We start from the raw sequence: 19150 nt of genomic DNA, 5'->3' as shown, positions 1-19150 counted from the left end.
TGTCTGAAAAATAATGTAGCCTACTATACAAGCTTTGTTAAGAATGGACAGATGCTCATGTATTTCTTATTTGAGGCCAACTGCTGTTCCAAGCCACATCTTTTTGAGCTAGCAACTACATCAGATGGTTTTGTGATGATGATTGTCAGGTGTGGTTTTGTAAACAAATGGGCCAATGATCCATGAAAAGAATCTAGTGTTGCAAATTGCGGCTACTTAAAAAGAAAGGCTCGCTATAGGCCTACTCCTCACAGATGGTCATGAAAGCAAACAATAATACAGCACAGCAAATTATAAAGTTAAGCTATGACCACTTATATTACACAATCACGTGTGCTATTTGTGTTTCACGTGAGGCGCCACACAACTGCAATTGCTCAACATTGCGTCGTCGTCAGTTAAGGCTTGTAAACATTATTAAGTAGCCAAATAACTTGTCCTACCTTGGTGTGTAGCCTCAGCCTGTAGAGAAGTCACGCCTTGTCCACTCCACTCTGCCTGCCTTTTGCTATATTGCATGTTGAAAGTTACTTTACTTTAATGTTGACGTTTTTTTTAAGACGGTGTTGTGCATGTGTCGGTGCATTCGTGCAACTTCTATCAAGAGTGTCAGCCAGACGCTTCTCACTTCTGTGCACCTGCCCCCTGCAGGGAGAATTCGATGCCTGCTCATAATAATAATAATAATAATAATAATAATAATAATATATAAATCAGATGTATTATTGTTCATTCAGTGCAGACGGCCAGCCCAGCCCTTTAGTTTTTTATTTTGTATTTTCTTATCAAACCGTTAATACTTGTTTTTGTTTTATCTCTGCTGTGTCACGGCCTGAGTAGGTTTCCCCATGTCATGTGTCAGTGTGATCAATTCCGGGTGAAAAAATGGGTTACAAAATCGTGGGATTAAGAAATAAATACAATAAATAAAATAAAAACCTATCCAAAAGTCGATAGGCTATCTGTATCTATCTACAGGTCAGGTAGTATCTGGACTCTGCGTGCAAACATCTTGCTTGTTGACCGATAGATGGCAGTATTAACCTGTTCATGCATCTCTGTGCTGAACATAAGCAAAGGAGGAAGAATGCAGCAACCACACAAGAAATCATGGCGGATGATGACAAGGTTGGTGCTATAAGTGGCTACTGGCATAGTTAACTTTGAAGTATATTCATTTTCACTGTTCTAACTGTACCATGATACTTGCTTGTCATTCAAGTCATTTACCATAAACCTTGCGGTTAGGTCGCAAGGTTAAGTCTAATGTTATTTTGACCAGAGAATCTGCAAAACAATCTGTTAGCTTTAATGCTAGTACCAATCATAACAATCAATGGTTTAATAGTAAAAAGTAAAAAGCATGTTCCGCTGATCAAAGTCAAAGTGCACATGAATGATAGAGCCATTGTTTTATTATATATATTTTTAGATTGTGTAACCCATATAAACTGATGCTATATTATACAGCTTGTGAGCTTTGTGTCCTTATTTATTTTTTACAGTTTAGCTTTCAGTTATTATTACTGACAGCTGACTTATAAGCATTTTTCAACAAAAGTTGGCTTGAGTTTTGTGTGGGGTTTGTATTGTTTGTATTCTTTTGTATCTTTTTGGCACTACTATACCATAAGCATGATATTGTGTAGCCCCTTTCGGAACCCTCAGTTACCTTTTCTGAAGTTTGGACACGGTACCCTAGGGTCCCTGACAGCTTATTCCACCCTCCATAGGATACAGATGTACATACTCTCTGTTCACGGAGAGCGGCGGCTCCGCTTGAGTGTTGGTGAGATGTTTCAAAGATGCATAACACAACTATAGGAGACCACCGCAACGTGTACAAAATGGCATTAACTGCCGATGCCGTTAAGTATTTTGAATCTTTTTCTTTTTTTGAAGTTTTGGCTTCTCTGAAATTCTCTCTTCCTCACTTATCATGTCCTGTCTGAGGCTGTCTCACATGACACAACAGCATTATAAACATCCTGCATGTACGCAGTCGGCCAATCAGAGGCAGTAACTAGGATGTGCAGCTAGCCAGTCTCTGTGGGAGGCGGTACAATGGGAAGTCAATAAGGAAGCAACATTTCAAAAAAAATACTTAACGGCATCGGCGGTTAATCAAATGCCATTTCAAACACGTTGCGGTGGTCTCCTATAGTTGTGTTATGCATCTTTGAAACATCTCACCAACACTCAAGCGGTGCCGCCGCTCTCCGTGAACAGAGAGTATGTACATCTGCATCCTATGGAGGGTGGAATAAGCTGTCTGGGACCCTAGGGTACCGCGTCCAAACTTCAGAAAAGGTAACCGAGCATTCCAAAAGGGGCTAGATATTGTGTTGATATAGGCCTATAATTTAACACTACTGTTATCTATGGAGCTTTACCAAAAACATTTAAACGTATGAATACCCATTTGACTATAAACTAAATGGACATAAAATGTTATATTTTCAGTTATTGTTAGTATTATTATTTTCAAAAGTGAATACTTTTCCTTTAACACGTCTAGTTTTGTTAAACTGATAGCCCCTGGTGTGTGTATTTTATGTGTGCAATCAGAGTCCTCTCAGCCAGTTGAAGGACCTGGTGGAGCTGAAAGATCAACTGGAGGACATCCAAAAACGAGTGGAGAACGAAATAGAGGCCGGGATCCCTCCAGTAAGACACAGTACTAACAATGACCATGGCTATAGCCCTAGAATGTTTGTGATCTTATACTATTTCATGTTTTCTAGTACACACAGCCATAGATTGGTCCCCTCCGCTTGCGGTTATCTGCGGGAGATGCGCGGCATAAATCTTCTGCACGCCGTGTGTACTCACCTAATAAATAATTCCTAAGACTTGGAATCAGATATTGTCCTCTGATTTCAAGTTCTGGCAGAAAAGGTGTGTTTAGTAAAATATCTCCACTTTTTCACGAGCTGCACGTGGACAACATTCTGTCAGTGTGAGGGCCCTGGATGATCGCCAGACTGAACATTATCAAAAGTTCTTTTGGGAAGCACAAATGTCATCTCAAATTGACCAGGGAAGCACAATCGTATGGACCACACAATTGGCAGGTGGTGTGATTCATTACCTTGCCCTGCACCAATCGAAACGCACATGTCAATTGTGTGCCCCATGCATTTGTGCTTCCTTGGTCAATTTGTGGTGATCAGAGGAAGTTTTGGTAAATTCAGTCCATGCGCCATACTGTAACATCCTGAATGTTAATTTAACACTTCGAGAGTGTACAAAATGTATCCAAATGGACCCATACAGATCAATTTGATTACATTTGTACACTCACTGAGAGGTAAAGGTGCTTTTCTTTAAATAAATGTTTAACAGCTTTATGCTATTGAGGGTTTCGTCTGTAACTACGTGAGGCCTGATTATCCACATAATGTGTGCAATTGTGTAATGTTGTGTCTTCCTCTGTAATGTATTTTTGTTGTCTTTGATGTTTTATGTGTGGCTGCAGCTGGGGTGAAAGCCCAAGACAAATTTCCCTTGTGGACAATAAAGTTTACCTTGACCTTGACCTTAACAGGAGTGTCACTGTCTCTCCAGTGAGCAGGGACGGACGAATTGTCGGTGCAGCCACCTAGCTGCGTGCGTCAACATGTAGCTTGTAAGCTTGTAGATCAGCTAATTTTGGTGAATCCAACATATTATTATTATTTATTTTTTGTAAAAGTAAAAACATTACTAAATGTTACCATTACTCATTGTTATACAACATAATAACATTGTAACATTTCACACACCAACGGCCAAGAAGTGCATCGCCCCTAGCCAGGATTGAACCCTTTACCCATGGCTTACCAGTCTGGGCAACAACCCCCTTCCCCAAAGGTATAGCTCCCTCAGAGGAGGGAGTTATGGACAAATATCACGATGCTACAATATCATTATGCTTACAATATTAAGAATTATGTTGTAATTATTATGACAATTTCATTATGAAGTTTTGAGTTAAGAATGGTTAAATGTAGACTAGAATTTTTGGGGTAGTTATTCATTCAGTCAGTGTATCCACTATTGAGAGTATTTTCTCTCTTTTATTACAGCAGCAGTATTTCTTTCAGAAGCTTAAGTGCTTGTATCAGTAAGTCTGTGGAATAGATTAGTAGGCTAAATATATTGAGATATAGAGAAGGGGGTAGTAATGCCACTTTTTGTTTTTTTTAACTTAATTTTTATTGAAGTTAGAACAGGCACAAACAAAAAAAACAACTAACAAGACAATACGGAAAAGAAAAAGGACAAAAAGTAAAAGAAAATAGGCTGCATTTTTCATATTACAATAAACATTCAATGAAATTCAATTGCAATATCACTAGGCTGAGAGAAGAGATTCCACTTTTCCCATTTTTTATAGAATTTATCCTCTTGTAGTCTCAGTATGAATGTTAGTTTTTCCATAGAATACAGTTCCTCAATAATGTCCATCCATTGATCTTTCGTTGGTGGGTCCTGTTGATACCAGCGTTGTGTGATTGCTTTTTTACTTGATGCTAAGTAATGCCACTTTTAAAGATGCCAACTGCCATAATACCCCATGAAGAAGAAGAGGTAACCGAATGGGTCTAGTGAGAAAGGTTCAACCAGGCTTTATGATCCTGGCTCGATAAATCCACCCATTCTAAGCCTCGCTTGGCTTTAGTGGAACGGAATAAACCAGGCTGTACGGACCAGGATTTAACAAGCCTGGTTTTGGTTTAAATCCTGGATTAATTAATCCAGGATTCGTGAAACAAGCCCCAGGTCTATGAAAACAAGCCCAAAAGAAGCAAATTGGCTATCTTTTACCACTTTACATCAGCTATTTGAAAATGGAACATCTATAAGCTCACAGTGAAACGTTATGAGGTTGTAGCTCTGTTATTTAAAAAAATATAGTATATTGTCCCCATATCGACACAAAGCTGCTCCACTGACATTCACAAACCATGAATATTAATGATTCTTTTAATTTTGTTTAGTGACCATATACCTTCTGCCCCGGTCTTTAATGATGTCCATTCCTCTCTTGTCCTCTCCAGGGCGGCAGTCTGCTGACATCTCCGTTCCTCAAGGGTTTCCTTGCGGGGTACATCGTTGCCAGGCTCCGCTCGTCGGCTCTATTGGGCGTTGCCGTAGGGACCTGCACTGGGATCTATGCGGCGCAGAACTACGCTGTGCCCAACATGGAACAGACGCTCAGAGATTACTACAACAGCCTGAAAGGGCGCAGCAAATAGAGGAGAAGCGGAGTCCATTATGGGAAATGGCAGTGATGGAGAAAGTACTCAGATTTTTCTTTACTTAAGTAAAAGTAGCAATACCACAATATAAAATGACTGTTACAAATAAAGGCCTGTATTCAAAATTGTACTCGTGTAAAAGTACAAAAGTATTGGCATCAAAACGTACATAAATTAACAAAATACAGAAAAAGTACTGTAATTATTCTAACCTTATTATAATAGTATAAAATAGGACGTTTGTATTGATAATATAGTAAACCAGTAACAAGTTACTAAATAATTGTAGTGTAGTACTTTTTATGTAAAAACATAAAAAGATGAAATATGAGGTTTCTGCCCAACAGCAATGATGTTACAGTTAACATTATGATCACATTTGAAATTATTATTTAGGAATAGAAGTATGTGGAAGAACTCTTAATACATTAATTGCCCAAGCCAAAAAAATCTAATCAAAGTGTTTCTTTTGGATTCGGTCAGTGATTGCTTTTTGGATAATTAAGGTTCTCGTGAGAAATGTATTTAATATTGCACTGTGCTGCTCTGCTGGAAGTAATTTCACACTTGGGAAAGTATGTGTAGAAATTAGTACTCGGTGGTCTGGCTGCTAACGAAAAGGAAACTAGAGAAATTAAGCTTTTATGGTCTGCTGATTATATGAAAATGATTTAGACTTTTAAGTGCACTTATTACAATTAGCCAGTCAACTAGACAACTACAACTTTCTAAACAAGATTTGTCAAATTCTATATTTATGCTCACTGTTTCAACAACAATCTTGTTTGTGCGTATCTTGCGCATGCTTTATTTGAAAGGATGTAGCAGCATGTATCTCCAGGTGTGTGAGACTGTAGCTGTATCTTGGTATCCGGAGAACTCGCCATTTTACCAACTCACTGCGATTTAGTGCTTTTTAGTTTTACTTCACCTTCATTTAAATTGCATTGAATTGAGAGAGGATAGTTGTTTAGAGTTAACACTAGAGAAAGTAGGAATGCTAAAAGTTTAAACACCAAAGTACAGAAACAATGTAATTCATTAGTAAGCAATTCCTGAAATGGTAGGCCTACTTATCATTGGTATTCACATACTCACCTTTTTATCATCATCTAGCTGACCATTTAATTGCATTAATAATTTGATCACTTTGGAAATGAACTATAACATCTGTGAGTTTGACATACTACACTGATGAAGACAGCATGTTAGCATAACGATGAAGACTTTTCGCCGTGGCGACTTGGTAAACTGGCGAGTTCTCTGGTATCATTTATCTTTTGTTAAAACATTTTCACATTAGGGCTAATAAAAAGATAAATATATTGCGGTAATGAGCTCAACCCCACCTTATGCATCACATAACCACAGCGTTGTGGTAATGCAGTTATTGTCCCAGCCCTAGTGCACATCTCTGTCGGTCATTAATAGTAACACACAAAACAGGCTTTTCTGGAGACCTGTAGTCCTCACCGTTTATTTCTAACATGTACAAGCAAGAAAATGTACTGTAGTTTTAATGTCTGTCTTGGATCAAGGTTTTTAATTAATGCTGGCATCAGTGGCTGGAATTACCCATTGTCAAATGCTAATGTCTTCTCTTGTTGTTTTTAATTGCACTTGTTGAGGGGTTTAACAGAACACAGATGTGGGGTAGGGGTAAGCTTTTTTGCTTAAGGTGGCGTGCCACGTGCCTCTAATCATCTCATACTTTTATGTGCAATAGTCTGTTGTATGGAAGTTGACCCTTTATGCTGGAAATTATTTTGTCAAAGATTTTATAATACAAACTTATGTACAAGGTAGTAGCTTAGACTGCCTTTTTTCTGTAAACCTTACAGTTGCATTGCAGTACAATATATTGCAGTCAAATGTACCATATTTTCATCCAAATAGGACACCTCACTGTCTGGAAACCAAACCAAAGTTATTGGAACCCTACTTCGCGCAGCTCTGGTCTACCATTTGATTCAAAATTTAATTGACAGGCAAAATATCAGTTTGTGCAATATTATGTTCCGTCAAACAGGTTGGTTGAGATTTGGTTGATTGTTAGGGCCGATTCATACTCATATTTTACCGCTGTAGTGCCGAAATGATTTTGGCTCGTCAATAGGAGTATGAATAAGCCCTTAGTTTATTGTTTACCCTAATATTATGGTGTGCACTGTGTTGTAAGGAGCCGATGGACGGATTTACAGTATGTATCAAATGAAAAGCCCATCGAACCTCTGACATAATTACACCAGATATTAGAATTATTCATTGTTAATTTTAAAGTACTTTATTTGGAGCTATTTAGAAAGGGACGTATACCATGTACGCTGTAAAATCTAATTTAAAAATGTATGCTTGAGATTTTCCTGTGTGCCCTTGAGTGAAAAAATTGTCATAAGGTGACATTAGTACCAAGTTGCTACAAATTAGATTTATATTATTGCTGCTGACATGCACAAGTATTCAAAAGGAACTATAGGGAGTAAAGCCATAAAATTCAGCTCAGTTTGAGCTCATACTCTTCCCATTTTCCACCTTAGGGGAGAATTGATGTTAAGATCTGTAACACACATTGAACAGTTGAGCTGAAGAACCAGCTAAGTACATAATTATAGATAAGGGGTCAGGACAGAGAATACTTTTCAGGGAGGGGTCAGAATAAATTATGGACGTATTTAGTTATTTGTCTCAACTATTACTGTTCCAACTGACAGTTATGTATAGCTTTCTTTATAGTGCATGCTGTTACATTGTATTCATCGCTCTGATACCAACACGCATCTACGAGGTACTTGTCATGTGTATTCTGTACTTTTACTGTGTTACAGTTGTGGGACATAGTTCATTGTTCATTAATTACCCTTTAAGGCGCCAATTGTAATTTCATGATTTTACTATATATATATATACATATCTTTTTTTAGCTCCTACATTATTGTTCAACTGCATTCATCTCATGCTTTCTCTAATGCACAAAATGGTGTTATTGACAATCATTAAGACTGGCCTAGCTTAATATGTTCAATAAAAAAGGAAGGTACATGTATCTTATTCTATCAGTGTTCTTTGATTGTGTCAGATAGTGTTGATATTTTGTCCTTTTTCATTTCCCCCTTTTCAAACTGACATTCTTGGTTTCTCTACATTTTGTATACTAGAATTGATACTTATCAAGGTTACCTGAACAAAACAACCCACAAAACTCCTAATTAGAAGAGTAAATTCTTGTAGTGCACGGCTCAAAGATGCAACATTGAAAGAAGGTCCTTTTCACATGTTTTATTACCTCTGAGGAACCAATGGATGCGTTTCGGCCAAATGGCAGAAACGCGTTGTGTAACATACAGTAGTAGCAACATAGGCCAACAAACACATAGCACTGTCTGCATGGCATGCACATGTATGCATGCAAATTGTTGAGTGTACTCAACTATGACCTGCATACTGCATCAGACAGTGCCATATCACTCTTCAGGGCAGGCCCACTAAAAATGAAAAGTTAATGCACAATAATCACAAACACTTTGAAGGGCGTCTAATAAGTGCTCTGTTCCTCACCGGAGGAGCTAGCCCATCTACCAAACCTCCACATGCAGCAGGTCGGAGGTCCTTTACGCAAGCTGTGTGCGGGATAACATCACCATTGGATTGTTCCATTGCTGGGCGTGTGGCCGTGCTCATCACATCTGGGACAGAACAATGTTCTGGTCACAGGCTTCAGACCTGCAGCCTCCAGCTGGCCTGCTCAGGAATGAGAGAAGTGGAGATGAGAGGAAGGGTTGGTTGCTTAACATGCCCACAAATAATTAACACACATGGGTCTTACAAGCATTCATAGGCTACCGTAGTGTATACATTCACATCATGAATTAAAATTGTTACATTCCCTTATATGTCTAGGGGTTATTAAAGGATGCAACAAGGCTGGCAAGTGAACTGTTGTTTATTCACGGTGCTTCAATAAGGTTTATATACAATAGACAGAAGGTATGCAGTATATACAATAGTATAAATATATAATATGGGAAATATATATATCTATAACCTCCTTATCTAGACAACCTGTACGGAGTAATACCAATAGTTTCTGTGTTTCCAACCATATCAAATATAGGGGCTGAGCCCTCTACTCGAGCTACGAGTTACAAGTTTCAAGTTCAATGTTATTTAAATGATATAATAGCGAAAAACCAGCTGTATGGGGCAAAAAGAGAAACAAACAAAATACCTACTCTAGAAACCAAATGAACCCTCTATCTAAACCTAACCAACAAAAGGAAAAGAAGAGTTAAAAAGGATTAAACTATGTAAAGTCTCTACTCTATCTACTGCCTAACAAAATAATGACTATTACAAAAAGCAAGCTCCCATACTCCTGTAAGTTATACCTTACCACTTAGATCAACCAACGTAAGCATAATTACTTGTAACATCAAACAGCAAGACAGATAAAACACTCAGGGCACGCCACACCTGTAGAGACCTTCGTGTATGCTTTTACAAAGCTTTTGATTCACAGCTCCCCTGGACAAAGTGTTCTCAGTATGACTGACTGAGTCACAATGCCGATGAGCTCACATCACAGCTGCGCTTAAGTAGGCTTCCACAGGCTGGCCCTCTGATCGATGATAGGCTCACGGTGACGAGGTGGGCAGGTGGAAGGTGGATGGTTCCTCCAAGCACCGCAGCATCAGCCAGACCTGTGACTGAGAACTTCAATCACACACACAAACACTCAAAGGCAAAGACACAGAAACAGGAATAGGGGGTAAAAGGACATTTATTAAATAACGTTTTATGTGTGGGGAAGTCAGTTGGGACCATGAGGGGAGATCCTGAGGACGGTGAGAGGTTTTGTAAATCCAGGGAGGGGTGGTGGAGCTGGGAGACACTGGGTTTGAGGAGGATTGAGGGAGCTTGGAACAAAACAGAGAACAAAGTTAGCATGAAAAACACAGATCTACAATATAGGAACATGCTGGACGTAATCCTGCCAACATGGGGAGAGCAACGGACTGACCTCATGCTTCCTTCAAGAGTCCAAGCTGCTTCTTTTCACCTGACAGGGCAGGGTTTCCCCGGTTGGATGTAGCACTTGGAAGGAACACGTTATTCCAACCAGTTCCTTTCCCCTCCGTCAGGCACCTCGGCTGGCCAGGTGGAGGCAGCATAGAGACCAGGACTACTGCATGTTTTTGTTTTTGTCAGGGAATCGCTGCAGGACGTACGTGAGCGCATTGCGTATTGCGTCGGCTTTGTCCTTCTGCTGCAGAACCTCCTGGAACAGAGTGTCTGCAGTATCACTCACTTTGTTGAGGACGTCCTCCAGATCTTGGGTAATTGAGCCCTCTGTTCCGTTGTACTCCAACCTCTGGTAGATCGCTGCCAGAGATTCCTGGGCCTCAAAGAACATATTGAGGCCTTCTTTCAAGGAGGCCAGACTGACCTCGTTCTTTTTAGTGCAGGGCTGCTTCTTTAGGTTACTGGCCGCCATCTGCAAATTATCCAAACTGCTGCCTGGGTGGTTCTCCATGAGGTACCAGATGGCAGAGAAGTTCTCACTGGTGAAGTCTCCACTCATTCCTGGGAAAGACATCTCCATGTCCTTCTGGGAGATTTTAGCCGTGTCTATCTTGATGCCCAGCAGGTTGCTAGGTATGAGGGAGAGAGGGAGTATGCCTTTATTGCGGTCCATCCTCATGTTGTCGAAGTCGTTAATCTCATCCACCCACACAGCCGACTGATCCAAGATACCAATCCTCTCCTGTCTGAGAAGCATGAAGGACACGGTGGAGGTGCCGTGGCCCCCGAACCTGGTGGTGACAATTATCTCTCCCTTGTCGTCCTTGGCGGGGCCCGTGCGGCACACTATCTTGCTGGCTGACATCCACTCTGCTGTCAGCAGGCAGTTGTGGCCACAGATGGACAGGCCAATGAGGTCTGCAGAGCCAGTGCCCAGGTTCTCCCCACGGAGGGTGACCTTGGTCCAGGCTGTGCCCTGGTTAGGTGAGATGCCCGTGACCAGGGGAGGTTGGCGGGCACGAGACATGGACACAAGGACACCCGGCTCCTCGCAGTTTATAAAAAAGTTATCTTTGGTATTTTCCTTACATCGTTCTCTCCCAAATGAATACCCCGCCCATACAGACCCCTAATTTACCTCCTCCCCATACTTGGTCTACTGTATTGACATCACTGGTGTTGTCACCCAGTGTATAAATACAGGTATATGCTACTGTGCATGGTATAGGAAGTAGGACAGAGAAAGAAGGTGTGTACTCAGGGTCCAAGCCTGTGCCGTGGCTTACCTAGGGCTGTGCATGGAAGTTACCCATGATGATATCTCTGAAGTAGGACTCCATATTTGGGCAATGTTTCAGCCCGATCCCACTGCCAATTACTTGATCATGTTCCATTATAAAATATCTTTAAAAATAGTTTTCTTTCTTGGCCTACTGGTATATGCACAAGAGATGTGTCAAATTAGACTTTTTTCAAGATTAGATCCGGACAGACAGACAAACAAACAAATCGAGTCAACTGCATGTTGCTATGTTACGCTGTTTAGTTGCTCTAATTAGAACATTAGTGGACATTTTTATGGCTACCGTAAATGTGTCTGGTTTTGATTATTGGGCATGGAAATACAATTTGGATAGACTATAGCCTATGTTTTTGAGAAGCACAGTTGAATGTTCATTTGATATGTTACAGTACAAGCTGTAACATGACAATGCCTTAATCATAAAAAAGACTGCAAGTTTTAAGAATTGTCGATAAATTATTCAATTAAATTCAAAACATTTGCCCAAATATGGAGATGACTGTAATGACTTCATAGATAACTGACTCTGCTAGTACATGTAACCTAATGTAAACAAATATTTATTCACCAGTGTATAAATACAGTAATCACACTCCTTGTTCAGTGATCACATGCCCCAGACATAGGTGTAAAGGAATTATGGTTCATGACCGGAATTCTTACATTGGCCTTGGACTGGCCATCGGTTCCAGCTTCTTCATCGGAAGTAGCTTCATCCTCAAGAAGAAAGGCCTTCTACGCATGGCGAGCAAGGGCTCAATGCGAGCAGGGCAGGGTAGTCATGCCTATCTAAAAGAGTGGCTGTGGTGGGCTGGCTTATTAACAATGGCGACTGGAGAAGCAGGCAACTTCGCAGCGTATGCATTTGCACCCGCTGCCCTGGTCACCCCTCTGGGTGCCCTCAGCATGCTCTTCGGTGCTGTCCTGTCCTCGTATTTCCTGGGAGAGCGGTTAAACCTGCATGGGAGGCTTGGCTGCCTGCTCAGCATCTTGGGCTCCACAACCATGGTGATCCACTCTCCCCAAGAGGAAGAGATCAGTAGTCTTGAACAGATGGCCAGCAAGATGGCTGACCCAGGTTTTGTCGTCTTTGCTACTTTGGTCGTCATCGTGGCTCTGGTCTTCATATTTGTCTTGGGCCCACGCCACGGTCAGACCAACATCCTGGTGTACATCATCATCTGCTCAGCGATCGGGGCGCTGTCTGTGTCCTGTGTGAAAGGACTGGGCATCGCTATCAAGGAAGCCAACGCTGGGAAGTCCGTGTTCAGCAACTGGCTGGTGTGGATTCTGCTCCTGGGCCTGGTGGCCTGCGTGAGCACACAGATTAACTATTTGAACAAGGCTCTGGACCTGTTTGACACCTCCCTGGTGATCCCCATCTACTACGTATTTTTCACCACGTCTGTGCTCACCTGCACAGCGATCCTGTTCAAGGAGTGGGAGCACATGGGCCCGGATGATGTGATCTGCACCCTCAGTGGCTTCCTCACCATCATTGTGGGCATTTTCCTGCTCCACACCTTTAAAGACGTTAACCTCAGCCTGACCAACATCACCGTGTCCACGAAGAAGGACGAGGAGGTCTTCTCCAAAGCAAACCAACGGCATGGCTTCCCACAGCGTGTATGAACTGTTAGTGCTACACCACTCAAAACCCCCCATTTTGAAATGCATTGGGCATGTCAGACCACCATTTGATTTCAAATATTGGACCCCAATCTACACTGCAAAATTATCATTGTTAATTTAACTCTAAGAATGTACAAATGGAACCACACAGCACTCCCCCACCACCGCCTCCACCACCAATTTGATATTCAACATATAAATCCATTTAGTCCATCCGTTTAGTCTTTTATGTAGGCTTTGTTTTTAAAAAAAATGCACATTGTAGATATGACAAATAATAGCCAAAATAGCTGTTATACAAGCTCACAATTTTGGCTACAAATGTTGGCCTGTGACCTTGTAGATCTGCTGTTTTTGCTATTTTGTGTTTATTTTATTGTTGTAAATTAACTTCTTTGGAAATGTTTGCCCTAAATGCCTAAGATGGACACCAGGTTTAAAGATGGTGGACAACAACAAGGACATGATGGAAATATGACATTACAATGCAAAATAATTGCGGTTATCTCAAACAATTGCGATCAGGGCAGGCGATTATGTAATAATTGGCCTTACTGGATATTTCACATTCACAATATCCATGTAACCATGTTGAACAACCCAATACTTGCTTAAAGCACATCTTTATTGAAACATTTTAGTGTTGTTCATTACAGCCATCTTGTGTTTACTTGGGGTACTTCTTTTCATACAGTAGGCATGTCTAACCTCCATAACAAGTAATGCACTTTTGCATATTTAAGTTTGAATATTGTGTAATCAATGTGTCAATATGTGACTGCAACTTGTTCCTGCTGGTCTCGGACAGGAAAAAACTGTAGGTTTGATTGATTGAAACCTTCCTTTCAGGGGGAATTCAGGTTGAAAAGGCCCTCAGCTCTGAACTCGGTATGAATCTGCACCTGGCTTTCTGATAACAAACTATCTTTACACCTGAATCAGAAGTTTGTCTGATTTTAAGTGTACTTTTGTGTTTGTGTGTCAAACTGTCATACACTATAAACAATTTAGGCTATCAGCTGTGCGCAGGCGCATGTGCGCGAGTGCGTGAGCGAGACGTCATTACAATGCTGTGGTACCGAAAAAATATATTAGACACCATTACTTAGCCTACTTACTTAATCCTCTTTGTGTAATGCCCGTTATCGAGTCGGTCGGACCCACAGTTCTCCAGAACCGCCCCAAAAATACCTCTGCCCGGCCCAGTGTCCATATATGGAGCTGGCCTGTTCTGACATCATTCTGACGTCTGCATACACTCCATATTTGGGCATGCCTCACAAATAATTCAATATATGGGCATAAAAGGGACAAAGACATAATATCTGGGTGGAGCATTAATTTCCAACTTGCACCGTTGTAGGCCAATGCCCAACGGGCACCGCTGTAGAGGCTCCAACTGGCACCACTCTAGTAACTATAAATGCACCAAGTCTCTGTGTGTATACAGTACATATACAGTACGTATGTACGTCTGTAATCCACGTCATTCGAGAACCATTAGCCCCACTGACTTCAAATTCGACACGCGCGTTCCACACCACAACAGGGAGTGCAGTGCCCGGTGTTGAGTTGGTCGGATCCGCGGTTGTCCAGAACCGCCCCAAAAAGGCCTCTGTCCGGGCTCTGGATCGGGCCCCTGCCCGCCCAGGGTCCATTTAGGGAGCCTGTTCTGACCTCACAACACTCCATATTTGGGCATGGCTGACACAGAACTCCATATAGAAACCAGTAAGACGCGCAAACGCGGGAAGCGAATGCAGCTGAGACCCTGCAGATCATGTCTGTCTGTCTGTCTGTCTGTCTGTCCCGCTGTTACTGTATATGTGGACCTGGCCCCTTTTGTGCCCATATATGGAGCTGAGTGATTGCTGATGCAACACACTCCATATTTGGACGTATAGCGGGACAGACACACACACAGACAGACACACAGACAGACACACAGACAGCCATGATCTGCTAGGTCTCATAGTAAGTGCTCACTGCGTTCGCAAAAAGAACGCTGACGTCACCATGACTCAACAATAACCACATAAAGACTTCCCAATGCAGCTATGCCCAAATATGGAGTGTGTTGTCTAACCTCAATGTGTTGTCCTGGCATCAGGCACGACAAATCAGTTAGCAACCTAAAAGTCAGCGTAGTCAAAAACGGTGTGTTAGCACCTGTGATGTCATGGACAGAGGGCCGGCCTGGGGGTTGCCGAGGAAACTGACTATAAATGAACTTGAAGGGTTGAGTATCTCAGCATTTTAACTAGAGAGGAAAAGAGGAGGTGAAGGTCTCCGGTTGACCACCCTGTTGATCATGGATCATTTGAGAATCCAGCAGCAGGCCCTGCCCGTCAAGGTGGAAAAGGAGCCCTTCGAGAGGGTATACCGGACGGGCCCGGTGCTCTGCAAAGGGGGATTTGGAACCGTATATGCGGGCAGCCGGATATCGGATGGCACCCCGGTCGCAGTGAAACATGTCACCAAGAAAAGGGTTTACCATTGGGGCGAGGTCGCTAATGGCTCCATGGTTCCCCTGGAGATCCTGCTCCTGAACAAAGTGAGTGCCACAGGGTTCCGTGGGGTCATCCGCCTGCTGGACTACTACGAGCAGCCCGACCGCTGGCTTATTGTCATGGAGCGGCCGGAGCCGTCCAAGGACCTGTTTGACTTCATCAACGAGAGGGGCCACCTGGACGAGGATACGGCCCGGGGCTTCTACCACCAGGTGCTGGAGGCGGTCCTGCACTGCTACGCCTGCGACGTGGTGCACAGGGACATCAAGGACGAGAACCTGCTGGTGGACCTTCGCACCGGGGAGGTCAAGCTGATCGACTTTGGCGTAGCAGCCGTTCTCAAGGACACCGCGTACACAGACTTTAGCGGCACGGCACAGTACAACCCGCCCGAGGCCATCCGCTTCGGCAGGTACCATGGTCGCCCGGCGACGGTGTGGACGCTGGGCGTGCTGCTGTACAGCATGGTGTTCGGGAACTGCCCGTTCGAATTGGAGCAGGAGATCCTCCGGGGAGAGCTGCACTTCGGACGGAGGGTTTCTCCTGAGTGCCAGCATTTGATCAGGTGGTGCATGGCTCCGGAACCCTTTGAGCGGCCCACGCTGGAGCAGATCTACGACCATGCCTGGATGCGCCGGGCCTTCGCCGCCACGCCATCGGCGGAGTCCTCGGCGCAGGAGGGACTCCCTCCTTCATTGGTGTGTCGCCCAGGCTGCGCATAAACCCTGAACATTGAACTTCACAAACACGAGGCCTACTAGCCTTAACCTCGCGGAAATCATGCCTATAAAACCTAACCTCGAAACCCTGTCCACCTGGGCGGAACGCAGAGCAAAATACATTCCCACCAGTGAAAACGGCAGATCTACAAGCTCACAACGGGTCGTTGTGAGCTTGTAGATTGGCAATTCTCACTACTTCTAAATATTTGTTTTCTAATTCATGAAGTTTCTTACATTTTTCTTTCATTTCTTCTTCAATTACTGAAAAAGAAAATTGCATTTGAACATTTTTAATAATGAAAAAGGTTGTTTTTTTTTTTTACATCTGGCCACAAAAGATCATGTGATCTTTTGTGGCCAGATGTAATTTCCTGGGGTCTAGTAGGACTATAGTAAATAATAATTAAAAAAATCGCTATAAAATTGTGTAAAGACATACATATTTAGCCCCCAATGGCCCCCTGTCAAAAATAGTTAAAATCGCTAAAACGAAAGAAAGCAGCAAATGAAAAAAATGTAACACTTTCTCTAATAACTTTTGACTTGTGGTTCCACAACACATCGTTCTCTGTGCAACATGACAAGTGCAAGGTGTGATCATTTTGGAAGATAATAATATTAACACTTAAATTAATTTAATTAATTGACAGATACAGTGACACACTACTAGTGCATTGTTTGTCAAAACATTTCCCGTCATGGAACCTCAAATATAATGAACCAAGCCATGGACCATCACTTAATTTATATGATTTTGAATCAGAATAGCCAAATGTGATCTCACTCAATGCAGATTCGGCACAAAAATGAGGTCACATTCGTTGTACTTTTATGCCACCAGATTGCGAAATGCCCTACCAACAGACCTCAAGTGTCCCTCCTTCAAAGCCGTAGAGGTAACCATAACCATAGAAGAGCACCTGTTAGCAAATGGTAACTGGTCCATATTAACGTCTAATTTGACCATTTGCAGCCGGGTGGTCTTTTTGGGTGGTTTGTAACTTTGTATATTATTGTATATGTCTTTAAATGTCTAAATTGAATACATAGGACCACAATGGAACAATAGAAGGTGTGTCTGAATGTAATGTCCAGGCAAATGAAGTAAATTAGGGTGATAATTTGTCTTGTGTTGTGAGTTTAGCAGAGTGTAGTTATTATGCCTCTGTGAGCAAGCTGCAGGCTCATACAGCGAGGTCAAGTAGATAATACTTTGTAGGCAAGTGGCAGGCCCAGACAGTAAGACGACAAGTGAAAAGGTTTTATGAACGCAGGGAGAATGTTTCTAATATCACTGAGGCGTCAGTGTTCTAGCTAAGGCTGTGACTATGGCCTTGGCGTATAGCAGTAGGAAAGTACTGGGAATGAAAGTTCTGCAGCTACTGGGAATGAAAGTAGCCTTTCATTCCCAGTAGCTGCAGGATGGAACACACGTCATGCTCATAGTTGTTCAGGGCAGTGGATTCTCAAAATCCTGAAATGTGGTTCAGGACCCCACATGATTTTGAGGGGCTCCCCAGATGACAGTGAAGTGACAATTTAATGACTTTAAGACCTTTTTAATGCCTCAAAAAATTACTTTACTGCATCAAAAGTAAATCAACAAACTATACTATAAAACTGGCCAAACACTAAGCCAAATTATCAATAAGAAAGAGGCAGCAATTGTGGTTGCCGATCTATTGCCTATAACCGATCTGCGTGGTGTAAACCTATGTGTACTCCCTAAAGGCCAAGGAAAATCCTTTGCTCTGCATTTTTCACATGTGCCTTTTATAGCACCACCAGGAGGCCGCCTTATCTAATTTAACATTCGTGGAGTTGGTCACCTGACCAAAAGCGGTTGACAGAAACTGGTCGACATGTTCTGTTGCCCCAACACGGGCAGAAACAAGGCCTTTTAACCAGGCTACTTACACACACTACAACTCGCTTACAATTCGCAAACCTGGCAACACTGTTCCGTGTTCTCATAGGCCCTCCAGGCCCGCCCCCACAGCTACTTTTCAGTCTCACAATCGGCCATCTTGCTTTTTACTTCGATGCGCGAGTGGACATTTAATGCAAATACATTAATTATAGCTCCAGCAAGCAAACACAAACACCTCAACTCCATCTCATTGTGAATAAGAATTCCGAGGGGAAAAATAATTTTTGGAACGCCACTTTCACCCAGTATGAAGCTAAATGTGGAAGCCGTGTGTGTCACACCAACACTGGTGACCCAGAGAATCCTGTGCCGATTCTCAGGCATCTGGCCTGAGGCACTGCCTGCGAGTTGGCTCTGCGTGCGCTTTTTCCAACTCTCACTGATTTATCCAGCTCACACGTCAATCACAGTCAGCAGCTCTCAGCCTGCACACACACGCACGTCTGTCTTGCGCACACGCGCACACACACACATACACACACACACACACACACACACACACACACAGAGACACAGAATAGGCATGCAGGCTAAGGCGAGTGGCAATTTAATGCAAATAAATTATTTATAGGTCCAGCAAGCAAATCATGATGGTCTGTAGGTCACAATCACATTCCGATTTGAGGGGTTGTGTTTTGTATGACATTTTGGCCAGTAGTTTTATATCTATCTCAGCTTTTGCCTGATAGCACACATGCTAACAGTGCTGACCACAACGTTAGCAGCATTTGATGACAGCTTGCCATAGCAACGTACAGTGTGCGCAGACCTAACGTGAGCTTCTGGGACAG

At 42.5% G+C, this 19150-nt stretch overlaps 2 protein-coding genes and 1 pseudogene across 3 annotated transcripts; all 3 read left to right on the top strand.

The window, feature by feature from the left end:
* Nucleotides 1-1090: 1090 nt before the first annotated feature.
* LOC308328406 (SLC35A4 upstream microprotein-like) lies at nt 1091-8286 on the top strand. The gene is made up of 3 exons (XM_080782207.1): nt 1091-1128; nt 2569-2667; nt 5043-8286. Exons 1-3 carry the CDS (start codon nt 1111-1113, stop codon nt 5238-5240), a joined length of 315 nt encoding a protein of 104 aa, XP_080638333.1. The 5' UTR covers nt 1091-1110; the 3' UTR covers nt 5241-8286.
* Nucleotides 8287-12204: 3918 nt separating this feature from the next.
* Nucleotides 12205-15416, top strand: LOC308328847 (magnesium transporter NIPA2-like; annotated as a pseudogene). Its single transcript has 2 exons — nt 12205-13200; nt 15308-15416. The product of its transcript is annotated as a magnesium transporter NIPA2-like (transcript).
* Nucleotides 15417-15508: 92 nt separating this feature from the next.
* On the top strand, nt 15509-16429 carry LOC308328846 (serine/threonine-protein kinase pim-3-like; the record flags this gene model as incomplete). Its single annotated transcript, XM_080782954.1, has 1 exon — nt 15509-16429. One exon carries the CDS (start codon nt 15509-15511, stop codon nt 16427-16429), a length of 921 nt encoding a protein of 306 aa, XP_080639080.1.
* Nucleotides 16430-19150: the final 2721 nt, after the last annotated feature.

Source organism: Protomyctophum bolini, assembly GCF_963924005.1.
Source record: "Protomyctophum bolini genome assembly, chromosome: 14".
Taxonomy (NCBI): Eukaryota; Metazoa; Chordata; class Actinopteri; order Myctophiformes; family Myctophidae; genus Protomyctophum; species Protomyctophum bolini.
The sequence above is the reverse complement of the archived record's forward strand: the minus strand, read 5'-3'. Positions and strand labels throughout refer to the sequence as shown.